The sequence below is a fragment of the Micropterus salmoides genome, unplaced genomic scaffold (genome assembly GCF_014851395.1).
Source record: "Micropterus salmoides isolate LMB-PRFRI ecotype aquatic unplaced genomic scaffold, ASM1485139v1 Ms_hic_scaffold_7, whole genome shotgun sequence".
Classification (NCBI taxonomy): domain Eukaryota; kingdom Metazoa; phylum Chordata; class Actinopteri; order Centrarchiformes; family Centrarchidae; genus Micropterus; species Micropterus salmoides.
The window spans coordinates 23272652-23288247 of record NW_024044459.1 but is presented as its reverse complement, the minus strand read 5'-3'; the positions used below and the strand labels follow the sequence as shown (position 1 = coordinate 23288247).

Below are 15596 nucleotides of genomic sequence, written 5' to 3'. Positions count from 1 at the left end.
AGCTTTATGTTAGGAAGGTCATTCATTAGTGTGTGTGGGTTTGTGGATGTGTATGTGTAATATGTAAATATTTTACCTCGTCACTGGTCCATCGGTTAGGAAAGGATGGTCGCAGTCTCTTGATGCAGACCACCTCTCTCATGTCTTCATATGAAGGGTCTGTCGGAACTAGCTCATGGTATGGCAACTGGTACTCTTCAAGGATTCCTACAACAAATAAGTTACGGAAGAAACACACTTTGTTCATGTGTTGTTTTCAAAATTCATACTGCATAGCCATCAAACAAGCACATGTTTAGGTTTTTGTGGGTGTCTGGCTTTTAGAAGGTGTTTAAAGAGTCAAAAATAAATACATGAGAAGCATATTTACTGTATTTACCTCCGGAGACGCAACGGCGAGCGATCTCCCAGAGGATGAGCCCAAAGCTGTACATGTCGGCCATGATGTACGACTGAAAATGGCTTCTGTTCAGAGTCTCGTCCAGAACCTCTGGAGGCATGTAGCGCTTTGTACCAACTCTAGTGTTGGGAGGGATGTCTACCTCATTGGTGTCACTGCAGAATCAGATATCATCAAGTAACAATTTAAAATGAAAGATGTATTAGCTGAGCACATTACCAAATATAAATTCAAAATACATTTCCAACCCTCTACCAGGGCTTATATTCAGCAAAACATGGATTCAAATCAAGAATTAAGGAGGAATATTTCATCAACACATGTCCCTGACACACTCACCTGATAAACTTGACTGCCAGTCCTAAGTCAGCTATACAGCAGGTCCCGTTTCTTTTCACCAGTATGTTCTTGCTCTTCAGATCCCTGTGGGCAATGGCAGGTTTGCCCTGGGTGCCAAAGATCTCAGTGTGGAGGTGACAAAGGCCCGACACAGAGGAGTAAGCCAGTCGCAGCATGGCTTTATTGTCTAGAGTGGTTGATTTGAGGTAGTCATACAAAGAGCCATTTTCGTGGTAGTCTGTGATCAGGTAGAGTTGGGTCCAGGAGCCAGTTCCTTTGATATCAGCAGCTATAAAACCTGTGAATAGAGTGGGCAGGGAATGGAGGCAAGAGAGAAGGCGTTTAACAGGCAGGGAATTACAGTGAAGTCAGGGAACGGGTTTTCCCCGTTCCATAACACTGGCTGAATTTGAGCAAAATATTGTGGCTTTAGCGCTTATAATTAAGGCAGGCATTATATACTGTTAATTATGTCTGTAATTGTGTGCTTTTAAACTTAAGTGTGAAGATGAATCAATCTGGCTCAATCATAGAAGTAGAGCAGAACAGATCGGTTTCATTGTCTTATCTTTTTTTTAAGCTTGCATGCTGTGCAGGAAGGTAATTCACTATACAAGGGGGAAATTACTTTCTAAACTAACTTGTTAAAATCATCAGTATAAGTATAGGTCATTTTAAGGTTTAACATTTAACTTTGTTTTTAGGAAACTGTACTGTAGAATTGATTCATCTCGGCAGTTGCCTGTTTTGGTGGATTTGACGACGCGAAGATTACAGGTCCTAATGCTCAATTTAAAACCAAACATAGGCTGTGGAAAGCAACATTATGCATTGCAGCAAATAGTCTGTCTTCTAGTTTACTGGCAAGTGATCTTTTGCCCCACCACTTAATTACTATGCATCTTGTGGTGTTTAATTATGCAAGCTTTGGTTTGCAGTCTGTTGTTGTCTACTTTATAATTTGTTGTGGTGTGTGGCCTCTTGGCTATAATTGATCTGTTTTGGCACTCAGACAAGTGTGGTGCAGAATAGTTAAGAATGAACACAGTCCAACTCCAACTATGGCGTGTTTTTATTGTCTTACTTGTGCTACAAAACTCGGACATGACATTCATACCATATATCCATTCGAAACCAATGCATCCATCTGTTGGTCGATAATTTAAGATTGTTAAGGATTACTGCTGCTATAATAGACAGACTAATTTATCATCTGTCAAATCCCTGTTGAGCACTTTGTTAGTTGCAATGGGAACCAAGAGTATACTTGGATAATTTTAAACACAAGAGGAAATTTAAGAGACAGACAACAACAGGCTTGACAGAGAGGTGCAGACAAAACATTAGAAAGAGAGACAAGAAATCAGGAAGAACAGGCGGGCCGGGCTAAAAGAAGTAACACATGAGAGACAAGCGGATACACTGACCAAATACAGAAACCGTACTTACCCAGTATGTTCTCATGTCTCATTAGGACGGTCTGGTAAATCTCAGTCTCTCTGAACCAACTGGCCTCCTCAGTGGTGAAGAAGACTTTAACGGCCACTTTTTCTCCCCTCCACCTGCCCATCCACACCTCTCCATACCTCCCCTTGCCTATTTGCTTCACCATCTGGATCTGCTTGGCTATCGTTCTCTGCACCTAAGGAGGAGCAAAAGATGGAAAAAGGTTTGGGTTAGGGTTAGGGGGTTGATGTGTTTTGCATTGTGTTTCAGCAGATTTGGCTCCTTATATCTTAGAATGGAAACCTCCAAACTAAGATTTAGTGACCCTTAAAAAGGACATTGGAGCTCATGTAGAAGATGCATAAAATCTTATAGTATAACCTTCCAATAAACTTCCTATATGGAAATACATGAGACAAAATATGATCAAGTAGGAAACCATGGGGTATGATGTGTATTTAAGGCATCCTTGGAGCATCTTTTTTATCTGACAGGTATTTAGCTGCAATATTAGTGTCTCACCAATAGAGGGAGCCCTGAGCCTGAGCCTGAGCTTTGTGACTGCTCAATCAGATCCTTCAGCGATTCTCCAGGGGGAATGTAAGTCTCATCTTGCTCCAGACCAATACTGTACCGAGGACGAGACTCCTGACGCTTATACCTGTAAAAACACCAGACGGAATACAAACATGCACTGAATGTGTGTTACAATGTTAGGATCTTTATAGGGTGTAAACTGTACGTATGAATGAATATGGATTTGTGTGTGTGTGTGTGTGTGTGTGGTGTGTGGGTGGGGGGGGTTCACATGTAATTTACCTGAAGTAGCAGAAGACAATAATGGCAGCCAGTATAATGCTGCACACAGTGACTGAGATCAACAAGGCCATGTGGTGGATCTTTCCATCTACGTAGACTAGAGAGGGGAGGACAAAGAGGTGAGAGAACAAAAGTAAGTTAAAGGTACAAAGGGACACAAAAAATTTCAGAAAAAAATTGCATCCATTCTTTTTGTCAGTGATCCACAATAATATCATGAATGTCCAACAACTCAACATTCTTAAGAAAAGTGCTTGGAACCATTTTCTGCTCAAAAAACTTAAGCTGTAACCACAAAACAAAAAAAAAACACCAAAACAAATCAAAACCTCCGATATCCCTAAACCATGGGGAGGAAACAGAAAAAAACTATACCAAGAAATCAGTCATCCTTGAAAGAACGTGTGTACAGTAAATCAAGTACAAATCATATTTCACTCATCAATTTTTCATTTACTTCTGGCACACACCCTTTTCCCCCAAGGCCCCACTCTACAGCGAGAGGAAGCCCTCAGCCTAGTCAATGAATTCTCTTCCTGCTCCTCTATGATAGGGTTTCTGATTGATGACTCTGCCCTCAGAGTCTGCTGTGGCATGTGATTTCCCTGGGAATCTAGGCTTACTGTCTCTCAAATACACAAAAAGACTCTCACACTCACACATGAGTATAGTGTTGTACACAGTAGACCTCAGTATTCTCTCGACACCCAGCAGCTTTGGCGAGCTGCAGGACAGTTTGACAGTACCTTCCACTGTCTCCCCCACTTTGGCCGTTTTTGACTCCCTGACAATGTCAGGATATCGCTATCTCCGAATCCCGTGTGCTCTTACACCATCAGTCTCAGTTCTTGGCCCTGTCCATCACCTATCACTATCACAAGTGGCCCTAAAAAATATTTCTTGTGTTTCATGGCCAAGAAAGACTTGTGGAGTGATGCGAGTAGATGGAAAAACTTACGAGGTGGTTTGAGCGGTGGCAGTGTAGGATGCAGGTTTTTGTTACAGTAATCCTGGTCTGTACAGCATTCTAGGGATCTCCTTTGACGCGAGTTCCCTGTGTCCTGCAAGACAGAAAAGGGATTTTTTTTTTTTGACTTTCTGCGTTCAGTTGCTGATTAAGTTAGTCAATCAACCGGGATATTCAACAATTTGACAACAGATTAATCATGTTTTTTCTCTGTTTAGTGTCATAGTATATTGAATATCCTTGGGTTTGAGATGATTGGTGGTTGATCAGACAAAACAGGAATTTGAAGATGTTACCTTGGTCTCTGGGAAATTTTAAAAATCAAAAAATAATCAAGAGGTTATTCAGCAATGAAAATAATCATTAGCTAGAGCTCTAAATTTTATTGTGTTACAAATAAGTCATAAAAAGGGAAATAGTGTATAAAGTACTGAGTCAGGGCAGAATTTATTTAAATTTTTTATTCACTCCCCTCGTGTAATTATTTCCATATGGATTATGTCTTTAAAAATGTAAACCTTTTAAAGATCTGAGATAGAAGAAGCAAAGGAAGTGGTTGCAACAGGGAGAGTCATGTGGATTGTAATGTTACGGTCATGTACTCACCCTACACTGAAATTCTGACCCGACCAGCCCCAGGCAACCTGCAGTCTGAACAGGTACCCCTCCCTCCTCCTCCACCATGGTAAAACAGTAGCCATCCGTCCTGCAAAATAAGGGTTAAATACAATAAGTAAAGCAGCTAATGTTATGAAAAACGTATCATCATCAACACTGTGTGTGAATGCAAGATCACAGGTGTATGTACTACCTGTGTTCAAATGCCTGCCAAACCTTTATAGCCGTTATTATTTCAGACTCCAGTTGAGATAAATGGCAGCAATGTAATATTATATGTGTGAATGTCTGTGTTTGTATATGTGCAAGTGAATTTTTTAATTTGTGTGTTACATTTGTTGTTGTTTTTTTGTTTCTCCACCCCTACAGTACCTGCATGTATTATTGGTTGAATCTTCGGGGCAGTGGTGATAACAGTGACACCACAGTAATCTTTGGGAGGATGAAGAAGGAGCTGTGCTCCCACTAGTCTCCTTCCCATTCTCCACTGCCTCCTTACTGGATGCTCTTAGCAGCATACTGTCCAATATATTGCCTATGAAACAGGCAAAATGAGAAAATAAGAGAAAGTTTAGTTGGGAGAGAGAGACAGGAAAAACACGTTGAAATCACAGTCATGAATCATCAATAATACATTTTTGCAGAGGAAAGAGCACTAACAAGAGTCTGGGATTGCGTTATAAATATGTATGAACTGCTGCTAGAGGGTGTTAAGAATAAAGAATAGCTGCTAAAAAAGAAGCAAGTATTTGGAGTAACACAGGTTTCATTATCTGTTATGTTATAATAAGATTAAGAAATAAATGTTCTGTCAAATGTCAGAAAGAGCAATGAGGTGTATCATGTTTAAATATACTCAAAAAAGAAAAGTGCGCTAGTTCAGGCAGACTTTTCAAAGTGGGCTGCTTTAATATACTGGGCTAGATACCCATACATCTAACACAACCTTTGCAATAAGGTGACGTTAGTCTCTCTTTGTTCTGACGCTCTGCTTATTTGCAAACACTGCTGTAACATTGCAAATGCCTGCTTCTTCTGCTGTTCACGTTGCATTTCACGAGCGAGCTTGTACTACTGTAAGCCAGTGTTTTGGCTTTGTTCTGACTGGCTCTGATTGGGGTCTTTGGCAAACGCATTATGACGGTTTAATGCTGTGGTTTGTGTGTAATTTTACTACTGTGATTTTGCCGCTGTTTCTGCATCTACATCAACATCCACCTGTAGGTTCAGATGTTCTGATGGGGGAGAGGTTTAATATCATCACTCTGTACTCTCTGCTGTGCTGGTGTATGCTGGCAGGGTCAGCCATTATCAACTCTGTACATACTCTGTATATTCATGATAAATCCATTCCACATGAGCTGACTGAGCTAAAACTTAATATAACTTACTATAGTAACACAGAAATTGAATCCACAAAGAAATATGAATACATTTGAGAAACAAAAACACGCAACATATAGAAAACAAAAACAAATTTTGAACACCTGACACTGAAACGTGTTCACTCACAGCAAATGTTTTTGTACTCTTACAACTGATACAGCTCCTAAGAACTAGAACGAAGTGGATGTATTCCCTACTTATCCTATTTCAAAGGGGCACCTGTTTGTCACTTGAGGGGGAAAAAGGGATCACGGAAGTGTCTTTCCTTCATGGCTTTTAAGATTTTCATTCATTCCAGCATGATCATTGAGACCAGATGCTTAACAGCTGCAAGCAGAGATAGTCCTTCCTCTCTGAAATAAACTACTAGCAGATAAAGAATCTGCTCTCCCACTCTTTTTTTTTTTTCATTTCACGAATGGGAATAAACAAACACACAGACAGTACGTGTAAAAGGGCACACTCAGAATGTATGAACCAATTACTTTTTACAGTACTTTAATTTCTCTCTGCAGATGTTAACTGTGCTCATGCTGAAAGTGACTAAAGCAGAAGTTTTTTTAGTATCTTTAAACCCTTAATCTCTCGCTCTTGCAGAAATAGATGTGTGATGCATGGTCAAAATTACACAACATTACACAACAGCTGACATTAACAGCGCACTGGGAAACTCCAACTACTGGCCACTTCTCGTGGATTTTATTTTTTCTTGTTGAAATGGTGACTGATGTCATAACTGTGGGTCCTGCTTCTCTACATTAAAAGGGCTTTTAGACACGCAGTAGGCTAGCCATAGCTAAATCTTTATAGCTAATGCGACACAGTACTAGTGTAGCAGCATGGCCACTTTCACATAATCTAAAACTATTCTCCGGTGTTCTTACTTGTCTGCCTTTTCACCCTCTATTCTTCTGTGGTCAATCACAGCAACAACTTTTGGCGCGGCAGCTTTAATGTCTGCTGGATAGTTGTATTATGAAACAAAGCTCAGCTTTAATGTCATCTTTGAGCTTTTTGAGTTAGTGTTAATCATAAACAAGTTATCCTGGAAGTATAAGAACCGAAGTACAATTACTTCAAGATCTATAAGTTTTTTAAAACATATATTCTAATGAAGGGGTGGTGCCCTAAGAAATAAAGGAAAGGTCATTTGCTGGTCTGACTTTTAAAATATAATAATAATCAAAAACAAAATGCTGCATATGCATGTAATGCGTACATATGTGCTTCACTTCTTTCTCTCTTGTTTTTTTTTGTATTTATTTCACTGTCACTTTTATTTTGTGTGCTTTGTTATCAATGTGCTGCACTATTGTTTGATGTTCACGATCATCATCTGTATTCACAAAAGGTAACTTCAAGTGACCTCAATTTCCGTGACTAAGCCTCAAAAAAAGAAAAATTGCTAAGGCTATTTGAAAAATGAAATACTGTAGCTTGTCAATTATGTTGTAATGCTTTGATTTTTTGCCTTTGTGTTACAATCAAGGAGCAAATGGTGTTCAGTGGATGAGGTGGTTGCGCTCATTCATGTTTGTTATGAAGTATGCACCAACAATTTAAGAAGCTCTCTGAGGCGAGTTGGTGGTTTTCTAACCCACAGCTGTCATTGGTAGTACAAAGTGCCATTTTGTTTGCTTTTCTTTCATCAATAAGGAGGTGTGTGCAGTATTAAGAGAATACAGTATGTCTCGTGTAAAGTCCTTACTCATGTTAATAAAAACATTAAAAACAAGAATTCACTCGCGTAGCTTCATAACATGCTGTTTCCGCGGATTTTCATCTGTACAAGTACAAAAAACAACATTGTCAAATTCTTTCAAACAAGCAAAGCCATCTTTCATCAAGCACTTCCCTTTATAAATGTCTCTCTTGTACACACTGATAATGTGTTGACAATGCCGCAAGAGAGGGGCGGTAGGGTTTAAAGGGGTCACATTAACAATTGACCGATTTGAGAGAAAGGGAGCGAGGAAGACTAGGAGGGGGAGAAGAAAGGGGGATTAACAAACAAGAAGTGACAGAGCTACGGGGAACTGGTGGGCAGTTTAGCAGCACACAGAGGGGACAGAGCAGAGGCCACTGGCCTTTTCCACCCTCTCGCTCACTGTGTCCCCCTCCCTCCCATCACTTACTCCATCCTGCTCCCTAATGCTCACTTACTTTGTGTCTCACTTGATGCCAATCTCTCTCTCCCCTTTTCTTCTTTGTCCTATCTCTCTTTCTTTGGGCCTGCCTCTTCCTGCCTGCACTCTCTTTTTCTTCTAGTAGTTAAACCTACTCAGGTTATTTTCTCTGAATCTCTCCACTTTATTCTCCCTTCTCCCACACAGCCTTCTTCTTATACCCCGCCCATTGTCTCTTCTCATCTTCCACTTTCTTTGCCCTGTCCTCCCTATGTGAGTCCACTGGATAGTCATGTGAGGTGCTGCTGTGCTGTTGACAAAACACAAAGCCTTTCACATCCATCCTGCACCTTGGATCCCTGGCTACGGTTCTGTGTGTGCATGCATGTAAGAAAGACAGTGGGAGAGAGACAAAAAGAAAAGCCACAACCCGAGCACAATGTTTAATTTATTAATGTTTCCTGACTCTTTGGAAATGTAATTTGTCCTAATCCTAATGATCAAGTTTCATACTACTTCTTCATACGTTTTTGTTATTGATTCTCTTCTGTTTTGTTGTCTTTGCCTTCTACCTCTGACTACTGAATACTTTGCATACAGAGAGTGCTGAATTTTTCATTGGTCCTGAGGTAATGGGCAGTTTTTCAACAAGCCTGGCCCATCTGTCTGTGGGAGGGAGAGTGACCAAGGTCAAATACTACTGTTTTAGAAAGCAAGAAGGCTATGACCCTGCATGTTCCTCAAATCCTATCCTCAAGATAAAAACATTGCCTCCCTGGAGATGAAAATGTTTTTCTTCTTAGAGGTGTAAAATCGCACAATTCTGGCCGGGGTGAAAAGTGTCTGAAACTGCTTCATAAAGAAATGAGACATCTTTTAATAATATAATGTATAACTGGATGTTTGTGGGGGCATTGGAAATACAGGTGAATGAATATGAAAGTATACATAAAATATACAATATAAAATATACAGAAAATATTGCTCTTGGGGTCTGGTCCTAGCTGAAAATCTACACTGACCAATGGGGCTCCATTCCAAACCTTACTAAGTACAACTAATGTCAAAACATGCTTCAAGTCAAATGATTTGTGCTCTGAACCAGGCAGAATTTCCAGGCACTTCACTGACACTATAATTGTTTCAAGCTCTCACTAAAATGGCCTTTCGGACACCAGTATGAGCTTTCAGGTCTCCCCTATAGGCCTTTTTCAGGCTTGATGGCAGGATATAGGGGCCACTGTAAACACACAATTAACAAACGTGGCCCCACAAACCCCCAAAAGCTTAAAGGCCTCTTTTCAACAGATGCCGCTTTGTCCAAACTGAAAGAAAGAAAGAAAGAAAGAAAGAAAGAAAGAAAGAAAGAAAGAAAGAAAGAAAGAAAGAAAGAAGTGAGGGATATGGTGCATGAGATAGCAAGATGAAGATAGCAGATATCAAGGAAGATAGACCGATGAACAGAAAGGGGGAAACAGAAAGAAAGAGAACATATTCATTACTTATCCTGGCCATGTCAAACAAGGCCTACCAGAAAAGCCCTTCCACCGAGCCCATGTAAACACTACCTGCCCCCCCCCCTTCCACTTAAGACACAGTCATTTGACAACACCGCTCCCCTCCTGGCCCCTTCTTCCCACTAAGTACCAGTTCATCTTGCTGGTGTTTGACAGTGCCGTCGGTACAGCGAAAGAAACATTGAAGGTGAAAGGTTTTTCTCTCTCTCCCTCTCTAAGTTTTTGTCTCTCTCTCTCTCATTCTCTTTCGTCTTCCGTGTGTTTTCAGTGTCTGGTCTTATCTCAGTGTTCTTCTTCCTGTCAATATTGAGATGAGCCAAGCCATCCCACATGTACAGGAATGTCTTAATGAACCCCACTTTGCGATCTGGAGGCTGGGAGGTCGTCTCTCTTGCGGTTTTGGCTAAACCTTATTTGAAAGTCAAATATTTTTGCCTTGTCCTGTCACAAAGCTCTCTCTCTCACTCTCTCTCTGTTTTCTAATCTTATTGGCTTATTTAACCAAGTTAACTTCACACCATTTTGAGATGTAGTGGCAATTGAGCAAATCAGTTACCAATTATTTTTTCGTTTTGCAAACTATGGCACTGAAAATTGTGAAAACCTATTGATGCTCATGAAAACTACTTTCTACTATTTTATTACTACTCTACTAATATCAGAGGAGGAAGGGATCAGATAGATTCCCTTAGACTTCAAGTCTTATACTGAAGTCGGATTAGGAAGTTTTGCTTACTGAAGACAATGGTATCAAAGCAAGAAAATGGTTCTTTAGCTTTTCAGCCTCAAGCTCATAGGCACACAATCTTGTACTTTCTGCTGTATATATTGGTCCCTTGAGGGCCTTAGAAGTTATGCATCATTATCTGTCCACCCCATTTTCCCTTGTACAACTTTCAAAGGAGGCCCACTCTGTTGTTTTCCTCTCCTTACACCATGTTGTGTCTTTCTTCTCCCACATTTTAACACCTCTTTATTCATCCACTCTCCTAAAACTCACAGATAAATTCTGAATAAAGGTCCTACTTCAAGCACAATTAGACTTCTAATGTAGGGAGTAATATGGCAACTACCATTTGAATTTAATTTAATGATTCAATCAAATCCATTCTCATAGTCCTGTCAGAAAAACAAATAGGAGGATTTGTGTTGAAAAAAAGAAAAAAGCAGCAACCAGGATTGAGAGTGACCACCAAGTAGTCAATCACAAAAGATGGAAGTAATGTCATGTGGTTAAGCCAGAAAAACAGATGTTTTGAGGTGTTTTCTTTAGCAAAACTGCACAATAAAGCTACTCAGAGGGAAGATAGAAGAGCTCCAACAGCTTCCCCTGTCTTCCAGCACAACAACATCATCAACAGCTCTTCAAACGTTCCTTCATTATGTCACACTGATGAATGATGCAGTAATGAGCCAGTGCCACTCTCTGGTTATACAGCTGTCATGTGCCAGCTTTATGCTGCGACCAGTGGGGTGTGTGTGTGTGTGTGTGTGTGTGTGTGTGTGTGTGTGTGTGTGTGTGTGTGTGTGTGTGTGTGTGTGTGTGTGTGTGTGTGTGTGTGTGTGCGTGTCCCCTTTCAAGGGGATGAGTGTCAGGTACACAAGGATTCCGGAACTCTGAGTTCATTCCAGAAGGCCCTCAGCATTCCCTTTGGAATACAGGGAAATGATGAAACGGTCCTTTAAGGAGGTGCGAGAGAGCAAAGGAAAGAAAAGAGAGAAAGGATACCAGCTGGTCTCTTCATCAAAAGCTCCTTTGCTCCTTCTCAAGGCCATCTGTGGGCTCCTACTCATAACAAAAATGCTCACATCAATTCACACGCATCCGGCTGGATCAGTGGGCTGTGGCTGGTGTTCAAATCTGGCTGATAAACTTTGTCCTGGTTTCAACACATGCTACCACCTACTGATTTGTCATGAAGGCATAAATGAAAGGCACACACTAGAGTTGGGCAAAGTAATGTACCAATGGAGATTTTGATCTACCACGACCACCGTTGCAGGTAATGCAATGAGCAGGACCACCCGATGGCAACAATGTCTTATAGGATCCAGAAATTTCTATTAGTTTATTTCATTTATAAATAAATTATTGAATTCCTTGAATTAATTGGGTGTGAATGGTGCAAGCATTCACATCCTATGTTATTGCTAACCTTTATTATTTTTCTTCCGTCACCTTTATTTGTCCGCTAACTAGTCCAACAGCTTTTGACGTAGAAACTCTGTTCAAACTCCAAGCTGTCCGGCTCAATGAGGAATGGGGTGCTATTACTTTTGTCATTGATATTTTCCTGGAAAACCTTGAATATTTTGAAAGGTATTCAAGGTTTTCCAGGAAAATTCTCCCATTGTAAGTGAATGGAGAGACTGTCGAAATCCTCCTCATACCTACTCCACTTTGAAAGCTCACCAGTTCAGCATACTTTCAGCTACAGACTTGATTTAAACTGTAAATTGGTCACAAGAAGTTAATCTATTAATGATGTATTCAGCTTTTTGATATGTTTTATGGTTTGTTCACGGTCGCTGTCGAAGTTTTATGCTTTTTTGAGCTCTTTTCTGAGTTTATAATGGGTGTTTATTGTGTGAGTTAGAGTGGGTGACATCATCACTGCAGTGTAGCAGTCTCGTAAAAACATTTTGTCGATACGACCTATAGTTTAGTCTCTAAGGAGGTTTGTTTGAGGCAAAGTCTCAGAGAGAGTTTCCTATCTGTCTATATAGGATAGCTGGTTGCCCAGGTGATGTTAATAAGCATATAAAGATGAAAGGGAGACACACACGCACACACATTCAATTCAATTCGATTCAAATTAGCTTTATTGGCATGAATGTGTAACAGCAATATTGCCAAAGCATCATATATACTACATAAGAACAATCAACCCCATACATTTCATTAAACAAGTAATTAAAGCGTAATTACATTCTCTCTCTCTCTCTCTCTCTCTCTCTCTCTCTCTCTCACACACACACACACACATACTTGGTCCTGTGTTCCAACTGGTGGACAGACGTTAAGCTATTTCTTGAATGAAGTTAAGTGTACTGCATCTGCTACTACAACCACTACTACTGCACCAATTACTACTACTTCTACCTGGTACTACAACTAACACACACACAGAGTCACAAACACACACACACACACACACACGCACTGTTCTCTTCATTGGAGTCTCAGTTTGGTCTCTTGTGTCTCACGGTGTCACAGTCTTATAGTCCACCTGTCTCTTTCTCTCACAGTCTGTCTCACTGTCTTATTGTCCACCTGTCTCTATGTCTCACAGTCCGGCTCACAGTCTTATAGTCCACCTCTCGCTCTGTCTCAGTCCGTCTCACAGTCTCACAGTCTTATAGTCCACTTGTGTCTCTGTGTCAGTCAGTCTCACAGTCTTGTAGTCCACCTCTCTCTCTGTCTCACGGTCCATCTTACAGTCTCACAGTCTTATAGTCCACCTGTGTCTCTGTCTCACAGTCCGTCTCACTGTCTCACAGTCTCACAGTCTCACAGTCTTATAGTCCACCTCTCTCTCTGTCTCACGGTCCGTCTCACAGTCCACCTGTGTCTCTGTCTCACAGTCCATTTCACAGTCTTTTAGTCCACCTGTGTCTCTGTCTCACAGTCAGTCTCACAGTCTTATTGTCCACCTTTCTCTCTGTCTCACAGTCTCACAGTCTCATTGTCCAACTGTCTCTCTGTCACACAGTACACATGTATGCACAACTGCGTGCACACACACACACACACACACACACACACACAGAAACACACACAAAGACAGGAGCATCTACTGCTTGTTTAAGAGAGAGGCTGAAATGAGAGCTTGCATGAAATTTAGCAATCCAGTTTAGCATTAGCCTTCAACAGCCAGCATTCACACTGTCTAGTTAAATATTTACTCTACTGTTTACTCCATCAAACTATCTATAGCTATAGTTTAACATATAAAATTACATATGCTGTGACTGACAGTGTTTGCCATAACCCACCCCTAATCAATTCCCCAAATCAGTACATTTTGTTCAAATATATCCATGAGAATAGCTGGTAGATAAAAAAAAAGATCAAATGTTCAACAGCATTGAGGCATTTTATAATGGAACATGTCCTCCAACATCTCTTTTCAAATAATTCCTGTGCAAGAAAAATGTAGCTACATGAAGCATTGAGGATCTCCTACAAATCTCTTAAAACAGCTGCTCTTTTTCACTATCAGACAGATATGAATGTCACAAAGGAATACTTTACCATATGAAACAGCATACAGAGTAAAACACAAAATACTCTATTTATGGCCAAAACACGGCAATACACTTTTACAAAGGAGAAATATAATATATCAAAAATATTTCTGAACATATAAAAATCTAGTAGAAAAGATGAAGAAAAGTATCCATCAAAAACAGGTTGATTTGATAGGAAGCGCTCTTGTTTACGCTGTCAACAAAGCAGATTGCTGCTTTCAAATAAGTCAGTGTTTTACATTCCTTTTCTTCTTTCCTCTGAGTTCACTACATTTGCTCTAGTATGGCAGATAAATAACCAAAACTGGTGTCATGAAGTTCTTCAGTTTCCACATGCAAACACACTCAACATCTGCAGTTGACTGTGTGCTGATTTTAAATGGACTGTTGGTGGTTTCTTGGAGAGTCATTCTATCACTGGAAGTCTATTTTTTTTATTCTTGTACACACACACACACACACACACACACACTTTTATTCTAACCTCAAATCAGACATTAAACCCACAGCCTTCAACATGTGGTTTCCAATGCAAACTCATATTCTCCCCAGCACTTAAAAACTGAGTGTGTGTGACACAGATCTGAAATCCAAAAGATCATCTTTTGTGCCTGCAGTCTGTCAAATCTAGACAGTGATTTTGGTAAAACTCTCTAAAACTGATTTAAAATCCAACCTTAGTTGGCCAACCAAAACGTATTGCCATTGTTAACCCTGCACTCTCATTAGCAGGGTACACACTTACATAGTGTATAATCAAATTCTGGTTTTACGACTGTATACAGCATACTTCCACTCTGAAGCACACCCATCATAGAGTAATAAGAAGCATTTGCTTACAGAACAGACTCTCACCGTCTATTCAAACGTGGCTATTTTTACCATATTGGATTGGCTATTCCCATGATATCATCATGTGACTCATTGTTCCACCATGGAGGTATGCAAAAATCATGCCTATAAACTGATAAACAATACCCACGCACCCGCCAAGTCGATAGTTGGCCATGGCAAATGTAACAGCCTGAGTTTAAAATTCCACACAGACACCCACAGTGTGTATATAACAGATTAAAAAAAACAAAACAGACACACTCTCACAAGCTAAAGGTGCTTTTGAGAAATGGAGAATGACGGCAGAGTAAAGATACCTTGCATTTTTGGGAGATGCAATCCCTCGCTGCTGGAAACTGGGGGTCTAGTCATATGATGTCACCGTTTTTGTGTGAGCCTATGTGTATGTACATGTGTGTCTATGTGAGACATTAAAAAAGCCAGACAGATCCAAGACAGTGACGAGGGAGAAACTACTGAATACTGAAACTATTTACAGTAAATCACATTACCAGTGTCTCTGGAGTGAGTTTCTAAAAGTTAGAAACAAAAGCCAATCTTTTCAAAATGACTTGACCTCATGGATTCTGACTCGGTGCTGTCTTTTCCTTTTCTTACAAATATACAGAAAAGTACAATCTAAAGAATACGCACACAGTATTGCACAGTTACAAGATAACCGTTAGACTGGACTTTAAATTAAGGGCTCTAACTGAATCAAATGTGCTCTCTTTTCTCAAATAAACACTAAAGGTATATGTCTGCTCATCTCATGGTCAACACAATATGCAGGCACAAAAAAGTTTTTTTTCATCCTGGCAGGCTGAGAAATTGCCCCACAAAGACACATCAACTGCATGGTTTCCTTAAAGAAATATCTCATGTGGCAAACT

At 40.2% G+C, this 15596-nt stretch overlaps 1 protein-coding gene across 1 annotated transcript in view; it reads right to left on the bottom strand.

Moving 5' to 3' along the window:
• The window catches only part of bmpr1ba (bone morphogenetic protein receptor, type IBa), a 63372-nt gene that overhangs the window by 2027 nt on the left and 45749 nt on the right, over window positions 1-15596 (bottom strand). The window contains exons 3-11 of the mRNA XM_038702905.1: window positions 4962-5124; window positions 4578-4677; window positions 3963-4065; window positions 3005-3101; window positions 2708-2846; window positions 2189-2381; window positions 740-1037; window positions 380-555; window positions 77-207 (exon numbers count right to left, since the gene is read on the bottom strand). Of these exons, the coding sequence (XP_038558833.1) occupies window positions 77-207; window positions 380-555; window positions 740-1037; window positions 2189-2381; window positions 2708-2846; window positions 3005-3101; window positions 3963-4065; window positions 4578-4677; window positions 4962-5124 (1400 nt within the window). The remainder of the gene's footprint in view (window positions 1-76; window positions 208-379; window positions 556-739; window positions 1038-2188; window positions 2382-2707; window positions 2847-3004; window positions 3102-3962; window positions 4066-4577; window positions 4678-4961; window positions 5125-15596) is intronic.